Source organism: Takifugu rubripes, chromosome 6 (assembly GCF_901000725.2).
Source record: "Takifugu rubripes chromosome 6, fTakRub1.2, whole genome shotgun sequence".
Lineage (NCBI taxonomy): Eukaryota > Metazoa > Chordata > Actinopteri > Tetraodontiformes > Tetraodontidae > Takifugu > Takifugu rubripes.
This window is the reverse complement of record NC_042290.1, coordinates 3,314,714-3,337,804: the sequence shown is the minus strand read 5'-3', so window position 1 is coordinate 3,337,804 and position 23,091 is coordinate 3,314,714. Positions and strand designations below refer to the sequence as shown.

The 23,091-nt window shown below is 47.7% G+C and overlaps 2 protein-coding genes across 3 annotated transcripts; one reads left to right on the top strand and one right to left on the bottom strand.

Moving 5' to 3' along the window:
- Positions 1-270: 270 nt before the first annotated feature.
- Positions 271-10,193, bottom strand: ppp2r2ab (protein phosphatase 2, regulatory subunit B, alpha b). Its single transcript, XM_003978382.3, has 10 exons — positions 9,871-10,193; positions 8,172-8,240; positions 6,319-6,416; positions 6,058-6,223; positions 5,754-5,866; positions 4,287-4,464; positions 3,863-4,027; positions 3,569-3,738; positions 2,851-2,942; positions 271-1,763 (listed from the first exon to the last, which is right to left on the bottom strand). The coding sequence occupies exons 1-10, from the start codon at positions 9,875-9,877 to the stop codon at positions 1,484-1,486; spliced, it is 1,338 nt and encodes a 445-aa protein (XP_003978431.2). The 5' UTR covers positions 9,878-10,193; the 3' UTR covers positions 271-1,483.
- A 668-nt stretch (positions 10,194-10,861) lies between these two features.
- On the top strand, positions 10,862-23,046 carry gsna (gelsolin a). Of its 2 annotated transcripts, XM_029837872.1 has the most exons (17): positions 10,862-11,018; positions 15,083-15,283; positions 15,657-15,811; positions 15,917-16,078; positions 16,168-16,317; positions 16,387-16,476; positions 16,997-17,129; positions 17,227-17,531; positions 17,626-17,759; positions 17,887-17,977; positions 18,131-18,157; positions 19,216-19,386; positions 19,732-19,906; positions 21,601-21,722; positions 22,038-22,115; positions 22,204-22,264; positions 22,484-23,046. In XM_029837872.1, exons 2-17 carry the CDS (start codon positions 15,088-15,090, stop codon positions 22,651-22,653), a joined length of 2,220 nt encoding a protein of 739 aa, XP_029693732.1. In that variant the 5' UTR covers positions 10,862-11,018; positions 15,083-15,087; the 3' UTR covers positions 22,654-23,046. The 2 variants fall into 2 exon arrangements, with proteins under 2 accessions (XP_029693732.1, XP_011618004.2); XM_011619702.2 differs by lacking the exon at positions 18,131-18,157 and having other exon boundaries at positions 22,484-22,653.
- The last annotated feature ends 45 nt before the right edge of the window (positions 23,047-23,091 follow it).

The window sequence follows — 23,091 nt, the reverse complement described above, 5'->3', positions numbered from 1 at the left end:
ACAGAAGCGACTTCAGCGCGGTTCAGTTCGGCCACGTGTAACAGCGATCATAAGGAGGTTGGCGAGCGAAAGGTGGTGACTGTTGGGTTCGGTTGTGTTGCCGAAGGACAGAGGCAACGACTTAAAAATGGGCTACTCCATCTGCAGGCATTCGAATTTGTGACATCTGCTGTTCTAGCAACCTTCTAAATGATGTAACCTTCGGGGTCAAAGTCAGCAGGTAGCAGCAACAGAGCACAATGTTCCCATCAAACCATGAGGCCATGACAGAGCTGCAAAAAGTAGTTCCTTTATTGTCTTCACTGTCATAGATTAAAACTGTATTTATACATTACTGGAGGCATCAATATAGTCTGGACTGGACCACATTTTAAACATGTCGTGGAGATAACTGCAAACCTTTGTGAAGCTTATTGAACCACAACACACAGTAGTACTTATTTATATCTGCAGTAGTTCATACACTTAAAGATGTAATTGACATAATGCCTCAAATAATGTACTTCCCCCCCCCTGCATTATAACACATCCACATACTAGTTGGTAGAAAATAAGTCCAGTGTCTAATCCGATTCAGTTCAGCGTTGAGGCTGCATTTAGGCTGTGGGAGGACAATAATTCAGGTAATTCCTAAACATGTATATGATCCAGCTTCATTTCACAAAATAGGACGGAACAATTTCTGGTGACATTTGAACTCTCTTTAATATAAATATGACAATCATAATTATTATCTTTGAATAGGCTATCTCTTATACCTGACTATTGCTATACAGGAAGGAAGAAGAACCAAAGCAGAGATGTGAGATCCAAATTTAAAAAAAAAAACAGAGTTCCTCAATAGTCTGCCCACCCAAGGTCTGGGGCATGTTAATAATGAGTGGGGCCAGTGTGCGTGTGTAAAAAACCCAAACTGTGTACATTGGTGAACGTCCAGTGTGCTTGTGATTTAAGGGGGAGACATGTGAACAGACTCACTATGACAGTATAACAGATGAATTAAAAAAAAAAAAAAGGTGTACACACAAAATACCTGTTTTCTTGCAAAAATGAACACTTGAATGGCACCGGACAATAATGAAACCTACTTTTGTATTTTCTACCACAGAGCCATTGGGGAAAGTTATAAAAATAAGTGTGTCTGTATTTTTCAGTTTAAGGAAGCTAACTTGGTTTACCCCAGTGTACCCAAGGCAAGAGAATGGACCATTGGGTGACAAAAATAAGGAGTGGGAGGAATTGGCACGACACTTAAACGACAAGGCGGGTGTTACTCTGCCACAGACGGGTTGACGATGGGCGAGAGTAAGGCTTCCTCTGTCCACACCCAGAACAAAGTGGCAAAGACTGGTCACCCAGAACTGACGGACAGGGATGCCGTTCTAAACGGCGTTACCACAGATCGGCCTGGGTAAGGCTGTGACGCTTGGGGTGGGACGTGTCAAGCCGCCCACGCCAGATCCCACAGGAGCGCACCCTGGAATTAGTTCACTTTATCCTGGAATATGTAGAGGTTGTTGGTTGTTGCGACTGCGATGATGTTGTCCTGGGGGTGCCACGCAGTGTGAAGGATCTTCTTGTTGAAGTCCAAACTGTCCACGCTGATTTCGTCCTTCTTGCGCTTGCCGCCTGCGGACACTTTGCGGGGCTTTAGGACTTGCATGGGCTTGCTGTTTTCTCGGGAAGCTTCCAAAGTTAAATCCCGCCTTTGGCTTCGGTCAAACATGCGGAAGAAGTTGTTGTATGAGCCGGTCATCACCACGCTGAGGGGAGGAAGAATCAGTGTGAAAGCTCTTCCCAAGTAGTGTTTGCAATAAATGTTGTTGTTCTGCTTGTCAATTACCGTAATTCCCGGACTATAAGCCGCTACTTTTTTCCTACACTTTAAACACTGCGGCTTATTCTACGGTGCAGCTTATTTATGTTTTTTTTCGTGGCGCACTATCACAACTATTGTGAATCAGTCATTTTTACTAACCCTCATCAACGTGGAAAATACTAGAAGAAAAGCGTATGATGCGACGTTTAAGTTAAAGCGATCACTCTGGCGGTTAAAGAAGGAAATCGAGCTGCCGCGCGTAATCTTGGCATTATGGTAATCAATGGCGAGAAGGTGGAGACGCCCGCCTGAAGAACTGATCCAAAGAAAAAAGACGACAAAAGCTTTTAGACGTAAACATCGCAGGTGGCCCGAGCTTGAGAACGTTCTGGAAGACTGGGTCAACACAGAGAGCGGACGGCCGCGGTGTTTCCGCTGTACAAACCAGACGGAAGGCAAAAGCAACCGCCACCGCCATGAAAATAGAAGATTTTAGAGGTGGGCCATCGGGGGGGTTTAGATTGTTCATTGTTTGAGTAAAAAAGCATAAACAACGTAATTTGTGTGTAGCTGATACAAACGTATATTTCACGGTAGCTGCATTACAGACACCGTTATATTTGTTTATGTTGCTAAGCGGATTAAATCAAAAGAAAAGTTAAAAAATCCCGACGTGATAAAATTTGGATTTAAGGTCTCTGTATAAACATACAAGTGAAAAGAGTGGCTGTTGTTTCTTACCTGTCTGTCTGTCACTCGTCAGTGACTCGTCTCTTACGGTAATAAAAACATCTACTGGTACTGAATGTTTTCAATCTAATTTTTCATATTACTACGTGGGATACCTGCGGCTTATAATCCGGTGCGGTTTGTATAAGTACAAAATTGATTTTCTTTCTAAAATTAGATTATGCGGCTTATAATCAGGTGTGCTCTATAGTCCGGACATTAGGGTAGATGCTGTAACCATTAGACTGACATTCAATCATGTGATCGTACTAAAGGAACGTGTTACATCATTATATTGGTACCTGTCATTGCCATTCCAGCAGCACTCAAACTTGTCAAAAATGCAGTCGTTCTCATAGAGTGAGCACAGCTTACTCCTCAGGTACTCGTGGACCTGGACGGGTCAGATTGAAAGAGGTTCAGACTTAAACCCACACAAAAGCAAACAACCTGAATTTCCCTTCAGCCAGCAACTTTAAAAATGTCGCCACCTAGTGGTTCTTGTCTGAATTGACGAGGAGTTGAACCATGCAGGTTAGATGTGAAGCTAAACACCCATTTTTAGCAAAAAAAAAAAAAATCATCTCGTCTCTGTGGTCTGAATATTAAAGATGGTATTAAACCACACTATATAGTGACTAGAATACTGAAGTCACAAAAGCTACCAAAGGCTAAATATATTGGACCTCACCAGTGGAGAACTTCTCTCTTCTGAACACATTTCCTCACAGGAACAATTGCACAAAAACGAAGTGGTGTCAAAAGATAAATGTTCGTTTACATCTGCTGCTTTGCCCCAATTTGAGCCGGCTTAAATATTAGGAATAACTTTAATATTGTGGTTAGACATCCGAACAGTTGAAGCTACATGAAGCCTCAGTTACTCCCTCAAGGGTTCTAAAAACGAATAAATTTGATGATGAGAATTATGCTGCTGAGCATCTCGGCACTGGAATTCTACACAGTTTTCTGCTGAATCTCATGGAGCTTTTGGATTTTCTGCCATTCAATGCGACTCACCTGATAGGTCTCCACTGGTCTGTTCTCCATATTTAAATCCCAAATCTTTACAGACAAGTAGTCTCTGGTCATCATATAGCGTCCGTTGTGACTGAACTTGACATCTGAGATGGAGGATATGATCTCAGAGAAGAACGAGCGATTGCTGGGATCTTCTGGCTCCTCGAAGACTAAAGTGAACGAGCGGGAAAAAGAAAACACGTATAGTATAAAGACATGAAATTCAGTTTCCAATCAGTTCCTGTTGTCATTTAGTAGCGGAGGCAACGTCAAATCTGACTGAAGGACTCTCACGTTTGGAGTGTTGGTCGCACAGCGCGGAACTCCTCATGTCACACAGACGGATGGTTCCTTTGCTGCTGCTGTACACAAAGGTGTTACACTGGTATGGATGGAACTCTGCTGCTGTGATCACCTCCGTTAGCTCCTCCATGTTGGCAGGCTTGATGTCAACAATGTCTGATTGTCAAACAAGTTAAAGGAGAACTGAAGGCTTAAAGTGAGAAATAACCAGCAGCCTGGGGGGCTAAAACAAAACCAGGGAGCCAATAAGCATGCAGTATGCTGAGGCTACCGTTTTAGCCACGCCAAGACATCAGACTGATGTTGCACAACCCCAAAACCCAATATATTAGTAGGCCAAAACAATGTGAGTGCGAGGAGACGCTGCTTCTCAGGGCTGGGGGGGGGGGGGGGGTCCAAGCGTATTCAAGGATACTGAAGCTGCGGTCGGTGATCTCCAGGTGCCAAAGGTTGATGCGGAGGTCGTCTGCCGACAGATATGTCTCGTTGTCGCTGTTGACCGAGACGGAGTTGATGTGGTAGGTGTGAGCGTTGGCAAACACCCTCCTGGGACTGGCTTCCACCATCAGGTCCATGGGTATTAACACCGGCACCTGAGATCAGGCAGAAATAGGGCGGCGTTTAATCCCTTTAAATGCCCAAATTAATTCCAAAGCTTTTGCATTTTTTAATTCATCAAAAAGCTCCACAGCTTTTAAATTCCCCAGCAACTTTTACAACAAGAGACAAACAGTTTTACTCCTTTAAACCGGTGTGCTTAGGGAAAATAAGTGTATAATCACACCCAGGGGGAATCATTTAAACATCCTTAAAAGCTAAACTGCAGTCGTTTGCGTTTGTAACCGAGAGCTCGTCGACATTTCTGCCCCAGAGGGAAGATTCCTGTGACAAGAGCCTCACCAGTAGTTCAGGGAGCAGCTGCACTAATCTTTGCCGTTAACGGCACAAAGGAAGTTAAACCAGCCGTCCTGGAAGATTTCCATGACAGCTGAAGAAAGCTTTGTGCTCATGGAGAGGTTGAAAATAAAGGGACTGTTACAAGTTAGAGACACAATTGTTTAAACTGTTCAAATGATTTAAGGCTCAGCTGTTTAAAGTCTGCAGACGCCACCAGACCTCTCCTGACCGTCTGCTCGTCTCCACGCTGTTCAGGTGTCCGAGGTTCACCTCCATGAGTCCTTTCTCTTATTCTTTTCATTGGCTTTAGTGTTTAAATAGTCCCCGACTGCTAATGAGCAGGATACGTGTTGGAAAATGACACAAGCAATTTCCCTCGGCTGTTATTAGCGTATAATAAACAGATTATGACAGCAGAAGGAAGGAAAAACCAAGATTAAACAGTGAATTCAGCTTCTCCAAACACAGACTGGATCTTTATGGTTAAAATGATGAATATAAAGTTTCCTCAACTAACTGAAGAACCATTTTGCCAGCAGGATTATTTATGATCTGGCGTGAACCAAGCGTGCCAGGTTAACCCTTCATAGGCCGCACGTGAAACACCAGGAAACGGGAAGGTAAAGTTTCAATCACGCCAGGACCAGACGGCGCTCATTGCTGCCATTACAGGATGTCGTCTGGGAAATCTGGGGTGTTTATACCTCGGGGGATGGGGGGGGGGGGGTTGTTCTGGACATGAACAGGGGTTACAGAGCACGACCATCTGCCCAGTTCTGGTGATTTCTGCATTATTTCCCTTAATCAGGGCCTGTGGCACATTTTAGCTCACAGCAGGATGGAGGTATGTGTCTCTCCTGATGGAGAAGAACAAACTGTACATGGATCAAATAAACATTTAGACTATTTCCAGTTCTGTGTGGAAACCCTAGCAGGGCCCGGTAATCCCCACCTCCTAAAATACACATGAGATCGGAGGACTGACCCGCAGGGATGTGATGTTGTTGGGGTCTTTGTAGCGTCCATCCTCCTCCTTCAGGTTGTAGCCCTCGGGTCTCTTATCCCGCTCACTGATTTTCCACAGCTTGATGGTTTTATCTGTTGAAGGATTGAGAAATATAGAAACGATGCTTCAGGTTTAGGTGCGAAGAACAGCTGACAACACCACAGCCATCAGTTGATGATCACATGGGTGTTGGTTATCAGAAAAATGTAGACATCTCCTACGTTTATTGGCTTAAACACTTGACTGTGACTCATGTGACCACAGGAATCAGCGAGAAACTCACCATTAGTTGATAACAAGAACTGAGCAGCGTTCTTCTGAGGAAGCCAGCGGATCTTGTTGATCTTTTCTTCTATTTCTAAACTCTTTAAGTAGTCAAACTCGGGCTCGTGGCTCTGGAAAGTGCTGTAAACGTTGTATTCGCTCCGGAACTGAGGCTGATTCTTGTTCTGTGGACAGAATTAGACAGTGGCGATTGCTTCCAAGCTGGCTCTAATCACAGAGAAGCTACGGTCACATTTAGTCGGCTGACTGGCGCCTGTACCTCTATTTCCTGCTGGAAAATGACCACGCGCCCCCCCTTGTCTCCAGTGGCCAACAGCTCCCCGGTGTGATTGAACTCCACGGTTGATATGATGTCGGCTGCAAGCGCACAAACAAAACATGTCAAGAGCAAGTCGGGCCTTTAAAATGCATCCAGCAGCAAGAGCTGGAATGGAGGAGTGTGAGGATGAAGGTGGCCACAAACGCCAGGCGGTTGAGTTCAACGCCAGCTCAAACCCTTCAGTTTGGGTTTTCACCATGAGCCTGCAAAAACCTGCACATGATTTCCAATAGAGGAGGACAGTTATCATCCTACTTCCTGGTTTAGGTGTGGGTTGAATGGATCGATGGCGACGTTAAAAAAAAGAAGCTAAAACAGGAAAGACATCTGGGATGTGCTGGCAGTGTGTCCGGAAAAGCCTGAGAATCCATCTGATAAGATGAATGAACCCAGTGACACTTACAACACAGGATGGGGCCGATGTCTCTCATCTGGCCAGAGAAGCACAAAGATGACAGCGAGTGGAAAATGTCCAGTAACCCAGCCCCCCCCCTCCTTTTTTCTCTCCCACATGCTGCATTTCTCCAGTAGCAATAGGCTGCTCTCCCTCTCTTCTCTCTTGCTTAACTCTTTGTATTCCACTGGAGCAGAAACACAATGCAGCAGGGGGTGGGGGGGCTTCTTTTTGTGAATGATGCTGCCTGGGGCCACGTGTGTGGGGGCCAACACTTCCCAACTAGAGGATGTTTACGGGCGGAGCAGTGGAAGTGTTGCGTTTACTTGCAGTCAGCCATCACTGACATCGTGTGGAACCCTGAACCCAAGCCTGGTCGTAACCCCCCCCCCCCAATAATGCAGACACACATTTGCCGTTACTGTGAGCGTTTTCCCGATGTATCGGCGCAGGAGTGCGCTCGACGGAAATAGACTAAAACATGAGTGAATGCAGCAGAGGATGAACTCACCGACACAGATGAGTCACGGTTAAACTCAAGAACTGCAGCAAAAATAGGCTTTGATTAAGGCTGTGTGTGTGTGTGTGTGTTATTAGATTATGTGTGATCTGCTGGGCACAAGAGCACCTTTCAGAGTCTCATTAAACATGTCTCACAAACCCTTATATTAGACTTGTGCAACTAAAAACAGCATAACAAGTTAGCACATTCTTTTTTGGGTGATGAGCAGGTATTATCTTCTAAAAATGGCTATTTTTGAATATTTGTGGCAACGGTAGCACAGTCGTCTCCACACCAGCCAATCACACAACTGTTACCTGCAGATTATTCCATTTCACGCCCCCCCAGGTGTCTAAAAACAACCCCATGTGTCTTCATGCGGCTGTGCTCCCCAGCACGTGTAAACTTGGGCAGTGAATTAAAGAGGCGCTCCTTTTAAGACAAAATCGCGCCGCAGCAACACGCAGGGGTCGCAATAGGAGCCAGATGTTCAGATGTTTGCAGTGTAGCACGCATCCGATCTGCAGGAGTGCATAATTATTTGGACAGCTACGCGTCACCATAGCTGATTTAAAACTCATTCATTTGGGACTTTCAGCCTTTAAAGGGGTAAAAACCTTACAGACTTTTAACTTTGGTTTTTTCCTCTTTTTTTCTAAATTGTGTTTCGCAACTAATTTACAAGAACACCTCATCTTTGTTATTCCAAAAAACAAAAAAAGTGCCACATTATTTTATACGAGTGGTCATTGTGTCATCACAAAACATCTTTGAAGAATTCTCTCTTTTTAGGAATGCAAAAAAACTCAACAACTGTCTTTTTAGCAGGTGATGCTGCAACTGAAGAGGTCAATCATGGGACCTGTTTGATGCTCGTTAACCTTTCTGAGCTCTTACCTTCGGCAACATCGTCATCGATGGCTCCTTTAACCTGAGAGAAGCACCACTGCATGTCACCTCCAGGTCCTGCAAAGATGAAGGAAGGAGAAAAATAAAGAAAAGTGCAGGTTTACAGGGTCCGATATGTCAACGCGCTGCTCCCCGACCTTTAACGCAACAGTCCTGACCCACTTTTGGAAGCGGATGAACATAAACAGCCCAAGCTAAACACAACAATAAGTCCTGATTCATGACATCTGGCGTTTTCAGCCACACGGCGTTCTCGCCTCATCTGCTCCAACACTCGATGTCCACCTGCAGAAGCTCCCGATCGCATCGCGTCCTAGTGTTGCGTCACGTTAATAACCTTCCCCACTTGTAGCTTTTTGCATAGTTCCTTTTTAAGCTTCCGTCATCCACCTGGGAGGGGAACCGAGGAGGTATGGGGCCTAAATCCACAGCAGGAAATGCAGATATTTGTGTCCACACCCTCTCTCTCATGCATCCGAGAGGCTCGTGCACCACTGGGAGCATCACGGGATGCTGTGACTTCAACAGGTTCACCTGGGGTTGCTTTCTGAATCCTGCATATTTGCACAGATACTCATGAACCTGCTCCAGAATGAGAACTGGTCTGGTTTGTCGGTAACGGCTCCCCTAGAACAATCAAGGGCAGTTATGAGTCACGGCGGCTCCACGTACACCCAGGGTTTTTGGAATGAACATAAGCTAGAGGATAATGCAATGACGGGGCTGGTCCTGGCTGGGACATTAAACTGTGAAAGTCCATTATTTTCAACATAATCTGTCGTTTGTAACATCAAACATTCAAATTATAACATCAGGTCGACAAGCGGATGTTGCGCAATCCCCCCGGCGAGAGAATAGCGCCACTTCCCCACCCGAAATAGCCAAATATTTGCCCTATTATTCATGCCATTAATCCAAAAGGAACGAATAATACCACTGCATTACAGAAAATTCGCATCGGTGTTTTAATATGAAATTGAATGAACAACGAACAAATGAATGAACTGCCAGATGCTAATATAGATCCACGCACAGCGATAGTTGGGTGTTTGATATTTTCCATTTAAGAATTACAAACTTGCTGCTCGGATCCGATAATCATACCTGAGGGAAAATGCATGAGGATATATTTGACAACTTGGACAAAACCCAGCAGGCCCGAGGAACTGGCGTTAGCCTGCATGTGGGCAATGTCAAAGTTTGAGCTAACGTTAGTTAGCCTCGCTTGACAAGCCAGCCACGGCATGCTAACCATGTCCGGGTTGACTTAAGCAGATTTTACTGCTGCAGCTGGTTCTTCCCGTTTCATAATATCCGCAGATGTATTCGTTTCTGTACTGTGCACACATCTGAGAAGCAGCCAATACGGCTAAGTCAATTAATATCGCCTATAGCTCTGTTTGGCTAACCCAGTATGTAGGCTAGTCCCGGGCCGGTGATAATGGTAAACAGCTATTGCTTTCTAGCAGCAAGAGGCTAGTGTGCAAGCTAGCATCAGCCGGCAGAGATGTACATTGTCACTCGGGAGAGCACGCTGGCTAACGTTAGCACTTGCTACGCTGCGCTAGCTCCCCGCCGTTAGCAAGCCAGGCTTCGGTTGGCGAAACCATTCAAACGGAGCAGAGAGTCCCCGGGAACTCCGAGGCGTCGTCCGGAGATGCTCGGGTAAAGCCCCGCGGTTCCTTACCTGCCATGACGAGACAGCCCGTGGAGCTCTCCTCAGTCAGTCACGATCCTGCTTCCCACTCCCACGCGTTGCTTTGTGGGAGCTCAACTTCTCTTCTTCTTCTTCGTCCTCGTCTTCTTCTTCGAATGAATCTGCGCTTCCTGCGCAAACCTCGATGCCGGGAGTTGAACGACGGGGGTTTTAGTAGTTCTCCCGACGGTGCCGCTCCTCTCCGAGGGTGACTCGCTGAAGCCCCGTGCGTCCTGCAGCGCACGCCACGGTTGTTGGTTCCCCTCCCCTCCGCTCCGCAGCCTTTTCTCCTCTGTCTGTGCCGGAGCCAAAAGGCGCACACGGCGAGAAAAAGGCGCGCACATCACTGACAATTCCTTCAATAAATAACAAACTACACAGCACATGCCGAGTGAAAGAACTCCGGAACGAACTTTGGCAACGGGCGGGTTATTTTCTGGTCATTTAAGCGGGTTTTTAGACACAATTGTGGGTAAAGTAGCAAATTAATAGTTGGGTTCGTGAATATTTCCCTCTATTGGCACACCTATCTGCTGAGATGTGGACTCTGGATATCCGCGCACCCTGGCTGAATCGTGGCATAAAATCATTTAATGTTAATTAATTGGTGTCTATATGTGACCCTGAATTAATGCTCCAGGCCCAGACTGGTCCAATAATCCCCAGTGATGAGGGCTTAAACATTATATAAGGCTGAGACGGACTCTTCAACAGCATGAAAGCACACGTGGGTTTTATGTGAGCTTTTAAATACTCGCATTGATTAATAAGACAGTAATTACGGCAAATTAATCAATAAATGGAGGAATATCGCCTTTATTCAGTTTATTTCTGAGTTACAAACAACCTATAGATAGATAGATAGATAGATAGATAGATAGATAGATAGATAGATAGATAGATAGATAGATAGATAGATAGATAGAGTGCGCATGTGCGCCGCCCTGTGGTGGATGGCGGTACCGCAGGGGGTGGGAGCGTCAGGTCGGGGAGTGTCCCGGATCACCAGCATGAATAGCAGCACTGCCCTCCACCGTCCTGCCGACTCGACGCCTCTGTTGTCCCGCTGCAGCTAGGAGTGTCCACCGAGAATCAGTGCCGCTCCAATCCTTCCATCCGATCACTTTCCACGGGTCCAGGTACGTAGTTCCTCCGCGGCACGTCGCACAGATAACGCGCTCCAAGTCCCATTTAGTGGGGAATAAAAGGTCCAGAACCAATCTGAGATTGAGATTTGTGTGTGTGTGTCCTGTTGCTGTCTGTCCTCCACGGAATTGGGTTTTTGTAGCCGTGACTTTTGGTGCTTTGTGGTTAAAAGTGTGAAGAGTTCGGAAAAGAGCCGCATTTCTGCCTCCAAATAAGGGCAGGCGGTGGCCCCTCAGGGATGAGGGCTCAATCCCAGCGGTTCCTCTCAAAGCAGTTGAAATCGGACACCTTCCCCCGCACATTTCAGGCTGCATATTTCTTTGTGCACACCTGAGCTAACGCATGGCGTCATCCGCTTTATTGCATTTTCCCTGGTTGCCACAGCAACAGCCTGGCAAATATTGTGATTGTTCACTGAGGAAGTTTGTCACCGGGGTGGAGGGGGGCAGGGGCGTCAAACCAGGCCTCTGTCGGCTGGTTACAGGGCGCTGCGTCAGATCCACGCTCGATTATGGGATGCCCGGAGACAACAACTGCGCTGCGAAGCATCCGCTGGCGATTTGAACCCGGAGCGTCTCCGCAGCGCTTTGCAGGCTATTGAAACTTTTCATGATTAAAATAAAGATTGAAAACTGTGACTATGGGTGAAAACGGAACACGAGGTTATTGTCTTGCACTGTGCACTGTTATAACACGTGTAATAAGCTCAGTAATAATGGCTTTCAGACTTTAGACCCAGCATCTTTTTTTCCCCCACAACTTTAACAGAAAACTCTTTAAACTGGGGAATGTAAACATCTACACAACGCCGCCGCTGTAAACTCTCCAAAAAAAGTCTTTTTAGAGATTTGATAGGGTGGAACAGCAGGTTTCAGCCATATCTCATAATCATAAAGTGGTTAAATCTGTCAAGCAGAGGTGGTTGTGGAGCTTTAGAGCAGCTCCTGTGGAGAATCTGAGTCACCAGGAGCCCCCTCCCCCCTTGTTTTTGAAGAGGAAACTCTGGACAGACGTGCAAATAGACTGAGATGTTGATTTCATGGTCCCGCCAGTTGGAAATCTCAAGGGCTTCTGGCGTCGCCATGGTGCGTAGACGCGTGGGAGTGGATCCCAAGACTGAGGTCTGAACCTGTTTAAGATGCTCTCGCTATCCTGCAGCCATGGAAAACCTCCCCATCGGATCGGATTGATGACTCAGCGGTTATTTTGCTGATGGTGATAGATGGTGGGAATGGGATGCACGGCTCGGGGGTCACGAGTTCATTTACCTCGCTCTCGTTTTGGTCTCAGACTTCACATTTGCACTTAGCTTTAGCGGCTAATCTGGTTGCTGGAGTCTGTCCCAGGAGTCAGGAACTGGCCAGGTCACCTGGACACACACTCACTCACACACACACACACACACACACACACAGATTCAGTTTAGAGATAAACATGCTTTGCTGTACTTTCCACACGCTGTGAATTAATTTATACACAATGACATCATCGTGATTGCGTAATAGCTGCAGGCCCGCCACCCTCAGTGGGTGTCACGGTCAGCGTCCTGGAGGTAAAACTAATCATTTCCCATAATTGTCACCTTCGCACGTGCATTTCAGAGGACTGGCAGGAAGTCACAAGACATCTGTCACACATGCAACACAAATCAAGAGTCTCGGGGTCAGAAGATCTCAGTGTTGGAGATCATCTGTGTGGTTTGAGTTGTAATCTGGGATTTGATCGTGTCCATACAGCGTTTCTGCTACCGCCCGGCCCGCCGTGCATTGTTCCCTCAACTTTCCCTCTGCTCCAGTTAGCCTGCAGTGACTCAGATAACGTGTCTTAATCTCGCTCCTCGAGCCGAAGGACGAAAGCGCAGATCTTCAGGAGTCGGATATTTCCAGCGTGTTCTGCCGCTCCGCTGCATGAAAAAGGCTTTTTTTCTGAACAGAGTTGACTTTTCAGGTTCCCTCTTTTCTATTTTCAACAGCTGTGACTCTGGAGGTTTGCCGCTGGGATGGAGAGCGCCTTTATGGCGCGACTACAGTACATAGAAGCACTCGTGTAAGAGTTCACTTGTCCCAGCTGAAGACTGAAGCCTCTGTGTTTGTCAAACAGGCTTCTGTCACTCTGGGTGCGGCAGCTCAGATAATGAATGAGGGGAACTTATGGATCGGTTGCTCACAAACATCCATTCACCTAATTTATGGTCCTCACAGCCGTGGTTATATTTAGATCCCCGGGTGTGGTCGACAAATTATTTCAAAGTGTTTGGATCAACTCTCTCGCTGAAGGATTTCAGTCTCGAGTTAGTTAGTGGGGAAGCGACATAGCTTAGCATTGCTAATCTGGAATATCTATAGCTGGAAAGGGATGCATCTTATTACTTGTGCTTATTACTTGTGCTTATTACTTGCAAATATTGAGCTGAATATTCCAGGACTGACTTGTCCTCCACTTCCACAGCAGCAATCTCACCTCACCTCTGAGCTTTTTAGTCTGCTTAAATAAAGATATTGACGGATCTATCAGCAGACAGGCGGGCGGATAGATTGGTGGCATTCTGTCCACTCAGTCATGTGATTATCCGTCATCACCAGCCCGTCCTCATCTATCTTCCTCATCCCTTTTCTGTCTACCAGTGCAACATTAGCGGCTGTTATTTTATCGTCAGCTCGTTTGTTTTCACAATAGACAAAAGTCCTTCTCGAGACTCGGACTTGTGAACTTCTAGTGTACTTTGAAGTGTGTACTTGCTGCTGCTGCGAATTGCACCGAGGAGGAGCCGTCCCGAGTCCACACGAGTCACATCTGATGCAAGTACGCACCCGGAGCGTACTTGGGTGTTTAGGATCGGAACAGTACTTGGGCGGGGCCGGTGAGTTTCACAAGTACGCGAGAATGCAAAGGATCAACACTTCCATGGACTCTCCATGTGACCACAGACTTTGTTTGTGTAGGACATTGTGGGAAACCTCCCGAGCCAGCCAGAAACAGGCGGTGCAGTGTTGCGGAAGCTCAGGTGGTGCGTGGCCTAATGTGACCCCGGTTGTTGTGGTTACCAGCTTGCTGTTTTGACTCCATCTTTTTAGACCGAATCATCGCCTCTAAGTGCTGACTTGATGGAGTGAACTGATCATGAGGGATGCTAAAACATTTCTGTATATTGGGTCTGTTGCGTAACAGGAGAGGCAGAAATGGGGGGGGTGGGGGGACAAACCTCACATTTATCGCTTCGGTTACATAAACTCAGAACCGTTTCCCTCCCTGGGAGCGCCGGGAGAAGATTCCTGCCGTGTTTGTGGGCAGCGTGCCGCTGCGGGGAACGGGCCACTCTTGCCCCGATGCAGTCTGGGTGAAGCGTGAGAGGCGGCCCGGTCCGGTTGCAGCAGCATTCCTGTGGAAAAACCGGAGCCCGGATCCACTTTGGACCGCCTGAACCCCGCGTGGTGCAGCTGATGAATTCAATTCAATGTGCTGCAACCACAGACAACTTTAGCGGGTAAATGAAATCAGAAATGCGTCACTTCCAGTAAACGCGAGGCTCTAATTTAAGAGCAGCTCAGTGAATTAGTTTTCAGCCGCTCTGCAGGGCTTCTGTTGAACTTTAATTACATTTTAAATGTTTATTTTCCGCCTCACAAGACTGAAACACCCTAGCGGGCTCCCGAGAGGCCAGGAACAGCTCAGACACCCCCTCGAAGGGGGTGCTTTGGTCTGCCTATGCTTGAATGTTTGCAGCATTTTGCTAGCTAGGCTAAAGCCTGGTGCCGAGACATCGGGTGTGCACGATATGATGCACAGCCGCACATATTCCAGATCCAGCAGCTGGTTTAATAGTTAAGGAAGAAACTGGCAGGGTTTTCCTGTGTGTAATTTTAGACAGGGACAGTTGAAGTCTCTGATTCATGACATGCAGGACATCCTGGTTTTAGGGGAAACACACTGGGAACCAGTGAGTCATCTTGCTGGGATTTATCATGCGACTGTTAATCATGGCTTCATCTCAGTCTCCAGGGAGGCGCCATTTTCCACAGCAAACATCTCACAGTCCCTTCTCGCTGTTTTTCTGCAGGCAACATGGCAGTGCAACACCCAGAGTTCGAACGGGCCGGGCAGAAACAGGGTCTCCAGGTGTGGAGGGTGGAGAACTTCGACCTGGTGCCCGTGCCTGAGAACCTGTACGGGGGGTTCTACAGCGGCGATGCCTATCTGATCCTCAATACCATCAAACAGCGCTCCGGGAACCTGCAGTATGACCTGCACTTCTGGCTGGGTGAGAGCACTGACGTGGCCTTTTAGCCAAATTAGCCAGAAACATTTTAATGAGGCACAAATATAAACAGCATAACTTTTATTTCTTTGGCTATTAATAGCAAACTAGCTGGTTAGCACCGTGGCATTTCCCTGACAGGACTTTATCCCTGCTCATAAAGTTTTGTGCCCATTTCCCTCAGATGATTAAGCAGTTGGAGCGTTTTATTTTCTGTCTGTTAAGAAATTTTGATGATCTTAGATACGGGGACTGCAAATGTATTAGTGTGCCGGGTCTAGTGTGACCTCCCCTCGCTCTGCGAGCGGGTTTGTCGGGCAGGACTGTGGAACGAGCATTATCACGACGGAACGGGTCCGTCTTTCCTCCGGCACAGGTGATGTCTGCAGCCAGGACGAGAGCGGCTCGGCGGCCATCTTCACGGTCCAGATGGACGACCACCTGGGGGGGAAGCCCATCCAGTACCGGGAGGTGCAGGGACACGAGTCCAAAACCTTCCTAGGCTACTTCAAGTCAGGAATCAAATACATGGTAAGATAATTGCATATTTGACCCTGTACTGTATCGTAGTTTAGGCTACGTTTGCTCAGCCAGTCCGGATATTCATGACCAAACTTGCTGTTCCTGGCTTTTCAGAAAGGGGGCGTGGCCTCTGGGTTCAAGCACGTCGTGACTAATGAGGTAGAAGTCCAGCGGCTCCTCCATGTCAAAGGTCGCCGTTCTGTCCGGGCGTTCGAGGTGGCGGTCAGCTGGGACAGCTTCAACCAGGGAGACTGTTTCATCCTGGATCTGGGGAATGTGGGTCAAACTCAGCGGGCGCCAGAGTCACGTGACTTCTCCGTGGTGAAGGTGCGGCGCTTTACCAGCTCCGATTTGTCCCCGCACAGGAGATCTACCAGTGGTTCGGCTCGGACAGCAACCGCTTTGAGAAGTACAAGGCGACGCAGGTCGCCATAGGCATCCGCGACAACGAGCGCAGCGGGCGGGCGAAGATCTACGTCTGCGAGGAGGGTACAGAGAGGGAGAAGATGTTAGAGGTGAGGAGAGGAAGGTGCCGATGAGGTCTCAGGGAGACCCCGGTGCTAATATGGCCATTTTCTCCTCAGGTACTGGGTCCCAAACCAGATCTACCTGCAGGGGGCGCTGATGACATCAAAGCTGACGCTTCAAACAGGAAGAGGGCCAAACTGTACAAGGTGAGAGAACAAGTTCAGTCCGACACGTCTTAAAGGCTCTTTAACTACTCAGGACTCCAACAATGGTGAAATAAAGGTGCAAAGTATATAACTGCCTGGTCAGGGGTCTTTTCCAGGACCTGATGAATACTGGAAAGTCCAAAATGTCTAAATTATGTTATTATAATTATGATATTGTGCTTCTAAACAAAATGCTACAGAAATGCTTTTATTTTTATCGTCTTTATGCAGATATGGATTATGACTGGGCAGCATTTTGTTTACTTTGTGACTATTTTCAACGAATTTCAGGCTTTCAGAGATAAAAACAGAACGATTCACTTCCTCTCTGTTAGTCGGCCTCAGAGCAACCGTCTACAAATATCAAGAACATAAGGAAATTTGATCTGGAGGCAAAAAAATAAGATGCTTTCTGATCTTTCAGGTGTTTTCCTCACAATATGTGTCAGTGCAGCGGGATGATTAGACAAAACTGCCAAAATAAAGAAAAGTGCCTCATTTCATTGTCGCGCTCGTGCAGGTTTCCAACGCCAGCGGCGCCATGGCCGTCACGCTCATAGCAGGAGAGAACCCGTTCTCTCAGAGCGCCCTGGAGTCCGGCGACTGCTTCATCCTGGACCACGGCCCCGACGGGAAGATCTTTGTCTGGAAAGGTCAGGGTTGCCAGGATGCCACGCAAGCTAGCTGCTGGCTTTAGCGCGACACTCACGACGCCGGCGCTCGATGTTTGACGGGTCCTCCTCTCTCCAGGCAAAGACGCCAACATCGACGAGCGCAAGGTGGCGATGAAGGCGGCTGTAGAGTTCATCGCGAAGATGAACTACCCCAAACACACCCAGGTGCAGATCCTGCCGGAGATGGGGGAAACGCCGCTCTTCAAGCAGTTCTTCAAGAACTGGCGGGACAGAGATCAGACCGAGGGCCTGGGCGTGGCCTACATCGCCAACAGCATCGCCAAGATCGAGAAGGTGCCCTTCGACGCCGCCACCCTCCACAGCTCTTCGGCCATGGCCGCCCAGCACGGCATGGTGGACGACGGCAGCGGCGAGAAGCAGGTGAGGAGCCTTGAGATGGTGGAGGACCTCCTCCTTTTTTTCTCTGTACTTCGGCCATCGTTTAAGGATTTGCTTGCTTGTCCGATCTGGACAGATTTGGCGTATTGAGGGATCGGACAAAGTGCCCGTGGATCCGTCCACGTATGGACAGTTCTACGGAGGCGACAGCTACATCATCCTCTACAACTACCAGCACGGGGGACGTCAGGGACACATCATCTACATGTGGTGAGTTTGAGCTTTTCGTGTCATTTGAGGGGGCTTTGTTTTACTTTGTCTTTGTCGTTTCATTTGGATGGAATTATTGCACAGTGGAGTCCAACATGGCTGTTTCCTGGTTTCTGTGTGTCCCCAGGCAGGGCGTGGACTCCAGCCAGGATGAAATCGGGGCCTCGGCGATCCTCGGCGCTCAGCTGGACGAAGAGCTCGGCGGCGGTCCCGTGCAGGTAAAATCCATTTTTCCTCTACTCTGTTTTTGCTTTTCTTCATCTCCTCCCTGTCCTCCATTCTGGACTCCTCCTCCTTAAACCTTGTATGTTACCTTTAACTTCCCTCATGCTGCTGCTGTCCTTGGCTCCTGACCTTTACTGTGTCTTCAGGTTATTGGTGCTCCTATCACCACTCAGGTATTTCTCTCCCCCCTCTCTTTACCTCCCAGGACGACTCACATGACCTCTCCAGGGTCGCCACAAGAGAACCACTGAGGATATTTAGAAAACATCGTTGTTTACGTCACGCTAATGAGTTTAATGATTTAATGAATTCACATTGAAACCAAGCACAGGGTATTCTGATGTGGATGTTGATAGCGAGCCCCCCCCCCCACCATATAATAGCCAAATTGTTGCAATAACCCAGAAATCTTTATAGAGTGAGTGAGTCCAGGCTCTGTGTTCATGTGAGTCTCCATTCAGTTATATTTGTGTACACGCCTTCACCCTGCACCCCCTCCTGCTCATGTCGTGTGCAGTGTGAAGCATGTCTTTGTTTGTCAGAAGTTGCACTTTTACAGGAGTTTTCTGGATTTAGTATTCACCTACAACACTCTAACATAACTTTTAGAAGTCAGCATGACCTACGAGCGAAAAAGACCATCCTTTTATATCCTTTAAGAAACATAAGCCTGGTTTGGTTTGTCTAGCAGCTTCCAGTTCCAGGTGGAAAAATTGCTTTCACAAATGTCCCAGTGCCACCTTAAACTTTTAACCACCTGTTATATTTAGTGCTGCTTTTAGGTGGATCCTGACAGTGGAGAAACAACGTGGAAAAGCTAATATTTTAAAATAATTAAATTTCGGCAAATATTGGCATAGAGGTGTTAAATAAAGAAGAAAATGCTCAACAGTGTTATGAGCATTAAAAATGTAGTTAGCATGTGAATGAATGCGATCTCACTGCCTAACTCTGTGAAGTAGTGGATAAACTAGTAATTCAGTTTCCGAATAACTTTTTAAACATTAATTGCTACTTCATTTTTAAAGTTATAAACCTTTTATACACGGAGCTCGGCTCCATGCTGCCATCTGCTGTCTACAAGTGGAACTGCAGCATTCCAATCTGCCCCTGTTGCGTGTTCCAAGATCTCACATGGAAAATGAGCCTGGGGTTTTATTTGCATCACAAAACACACGAGGCTCTTGATGTGACAGTGGCAGAGTTTTGATATTTGATGTTTGCATACCAGGTGAGGGTGGTACAGGGCAAGGAGCCAGCCCATCTGATGAGTCTGTTCAGAACACAGCCCATGGTGGTGTACAGGGGGGGCACATCCAGGGAGGGAGGTCAGTCTGCACCTGCAGAGACACGACTCTTCCAGGTGCGCTCCAACTCGGCAGGACACACCCGTGCCGTGGAGGTAAGACAGTTTTTAACTTCCTTTCTTCCAGTTTTTACTTCCTATTTTTACTTCCTGCCTTCTGATGCTTTACAGCAAAATCTCAGGATACACTATTATTAATTCTGCTGTTTTGTTTGTTTGTTCCTCTCTATCTATGAACCATTATTAGTTTTGTTTTCAGTGTTAACATTGTTGTTCATTGTAGCGTAGTAAGTAGAATTATAGTCTGATGGAAAAATGGGAAAGTAAATTCCAAATGCTTGAATTGAACTTGTATACTTACTATACTATTTAGCAACTCTATGTAATTTATGTGAAAATAAAAGTGCAGTTTTATTCATTGGGATCATTATGCCTCCACAGCTTGAAGCCGTGTCGTCCCATCTGAACTCCAACGATGCTTTTATTCTGGTGACCCCCGGTGGCTCCTTCCTGTGGGTGGGCGTGGGCGCCAGTGACACGGAGAAACAGGGGGCTCAGCAGCTGTGCGACATCCTGGGAGTGTCGGCGTCTGAGCTGTCAGAGGGAGGCGAGACGGGTGAGCGCCTGATAATAACTGCGGTCAAGCTGCGCACGTCTGCCTTCACCGCGCGGCTTAAGCGGTTGTCGTTTTGTATTCCGAAGTCGGCGCTCGTGTTCATGGATATTTGAACAAGGGCACCGTGATTGCGTCAGCCTTTCAGTCAGCGGTAATCTGATTCAACTTCAAAGGCAAATAAAAGGATTCTCTGCCAGCAGTTTAAACAGGAAACCTCAGGCTAATACAGTCCATTTTTTATTAGTTCATTTTCTTCAGAAATTTCACCTCAAAGTCATGAACAGACTAAAAAACTAGGAATGCTTCACTTTTGACAAATAGCTTAAACACTAAAGAATTCCTACAAAAGCGTTGAGAGGAGCCAGATGGGGTGGCTTGGGCATCTAGTCAGGATGCCCCCTGGGCGCCTCCCTGGTGAGGTGTTCAGGGCATGTCCCTCCGGTAGGAGACCCCCGGGAAGACCCAGGACACGTTGGAGAGACTATGTCTCTCGACTGGCCTGGGAACGCCTGGGGATCCCCCCGGATGAGCTGGAAGAAGTAACTGGGGAGAGGGAAGTCTGGGCTTCTCTTCTTAGGCTGCTGCCCCCGCGACCCGACCCGGATAAGTGGTAGAGGATGGATGGATGGATGGATGGATGGATGGATGATGGATGGATGGATGGATGGATGGATGGATGGATGGGTGGGTGGATGGATGGATGGATGGATGGATGGATGGGTGGGTGGATGGATGGATGGATGGATGTTCAGACATGGTGACTGTGTATGATAATGAGCTTTATTATCATCATTATTATTCTTAAAATGACAGAAAAGCACTTAACTTAATACAGAAACGTATGATTTTGTTTTTGTGCGCATACATAATTGTACGTATGTTCACAAAATAAGACATTTCAACAGTGGGAAGTCGACCACTATGGCTGACACCTTCTGTCCTCCTCACGTGGGGCATCGTCTCCTTATTCAGGTCATTAGCAACCTAAATTCCGGGTGAGCAGAGGGGACATTCTCAAGCCGTGTCGTCCCAGCTGAACTCCAACGATGCTTTTATTCTGGTGACCCCCGGTGGCTCCTTCCTGTGGGTGGGCGTGGGCGCCAGTGACACGGAGAAACAGGGGGCTCAGCAGCTGTGCGACATCCTGGGAGAGGCTGTCGCACAGCCTTGGAAAGGCTGTGTTGTCTGTCACAGCCTTTCCAATGGATTCGCTCTTCTTTCCAGCGCTTGAGGATTTTGGAGCTGTTAGAGAAGCCTTCTTCACCCAGCCACGCGTGCTGCCCGTTGACCTCTGTTCTACTCAGAAGAGGCGACGAGCGCTCGCCTCTCGCTGCCGTTTTAACGCTCGCTTGAACTGATTTGCACATCAGGCGCTCGGCTTCAACTGGTCCACGAACCGAGACGAAAACATGGAATTTTTTTTAACCTGTCTGAACTTACGCTCACCTTTTGGCGCAGCTGCACATGAGATGCAGAGTTTTAACAGAAGGCTCTGTGAACCCGGGCATTTCATCGCTGTAAACACCTTCGAGGCTCTAGGAGAAGAAAAGTAGAAATTTCCACCATTTTTAGGCACCATAAAGACGAGTCTAGGCAGAGCAGGACCTCTGCTCACCCCATTGTAGCTGCAAGCCAACAGGCTGGTGGTTTATACCCATTATCTTGGTAACATCACTCTGTCAATGTGTCCTCAGATGAGTTCTGGAACGCTCTCGGCGGAAAGGCAGAGTACCGCACGTCTGTCAGGCTCAGAGACAAGATGGACACCCACCCGCCCAGACTCTTCGCCTGCTCCAACAAGACTGGAAACTTCATCGTGAGTCCGGTTTAGGCTTCGTCAGACAGCAACTGCTCTGAATACCAGCCAACGTACAGTGGAAAGCTCAAAAGCTGCTGTTCACCTATGGGCTGTTCAGGTTGATTTCACAGACGGGGCCCCTTCAGGCAGCTGCTGTTAGATTTTATAAAAGTTGGAGGCTTTTTTTTAACATCTGTAGCTTAAGCGAATCAGACCGGGTATGAGGCGCGCTGTCTCCAAAATGTAAATTGTGTCGCTTTCTGAAAGCTTCAAAGCCGTTTGAGCCCGCGGCGCGTCGGCGCAGCTCCTCTAAATCCCCTCTCTTCCCTCCAGATCGAGGAGGTTCCGGGGGAGTTGACCCAAGACGATCTCGCCACCGATGATGTCATGATCCTCGACACCTGGGAGCAGGTAAAGGAACCGGAGCTCCGAGTGCTTTACGTCTACACCCTGCGGATTTCGAGTGCGCGCGTCTGATGTTAATTCTCCTCTTTTCCAGGTGTTCGTCTGGATCGGAAACGAGGCCCAGGAGGAGGAGAAGACCGAGGCGATGCCGTCGGGTGAGGAACGGTGCTAAAATGAAAGGGATCCGGTTAAATCTTTTTAACAGGATCCGGCGGCGCTGATATTTCTGAATGTATTTGTGGTAGGATGAGGTGCAGCGGCCGCTGAAATCGGAGTTTTTGGAACGATGACTTTGGCTAACTTGAGCTAATGATGGTGTCACGCTCCTACTCCTCTGGTTGCCACTAATCCCTAAATGTCCCCGTCTTCCCCAGCGGTCCGTTACATCGAGACCGACCCGGCCAACAGGGACCGCAGGACGCCCATCGTCAAAATCAAGCAGGGCTACGAGCTGCCCACCTTTACCGGATGGTTCCTGGGCTGGGACCACGAGTACTGGACCAGCGACCCCCTGGAGCGCGCCATGGCCGAACTGGCAATCTGAGGTCTCCACAGCACCCCCCGTCCCCCCGATTCTACGCTCGTCATCTTATAAAGCCGGCGCTCTCGATATTTTTATTTACATTGTCATTTGATCTCATTGTCCGACTCATTTGTCTAAAGATTTCGCGGAAATTTCTGTTCCGAAGGAAATTATTTCATTGTTTCAAAGTCAGAGCCAAGAAACCTGCTGAGGAAGCAGGACAACCGGTGCCTTGATATCCTTCCCTTCACAGTAAAGCCAGTCTCCTCCAGGAAGACACCCAACCTATTTATTCTTTTTTTTTTTTTTTAAACGCTCGTGCCCAGAAACACGATGCTGCAACGCTGAGCGAAACCGTGCCGCTTCTATCCGGATTCAAGCGCGATCTCTTCAATAAAGCTACATTTCAACACCGACTGCGTGTCTCCATGACGATGCTGATCTGAAAACAAACACGTG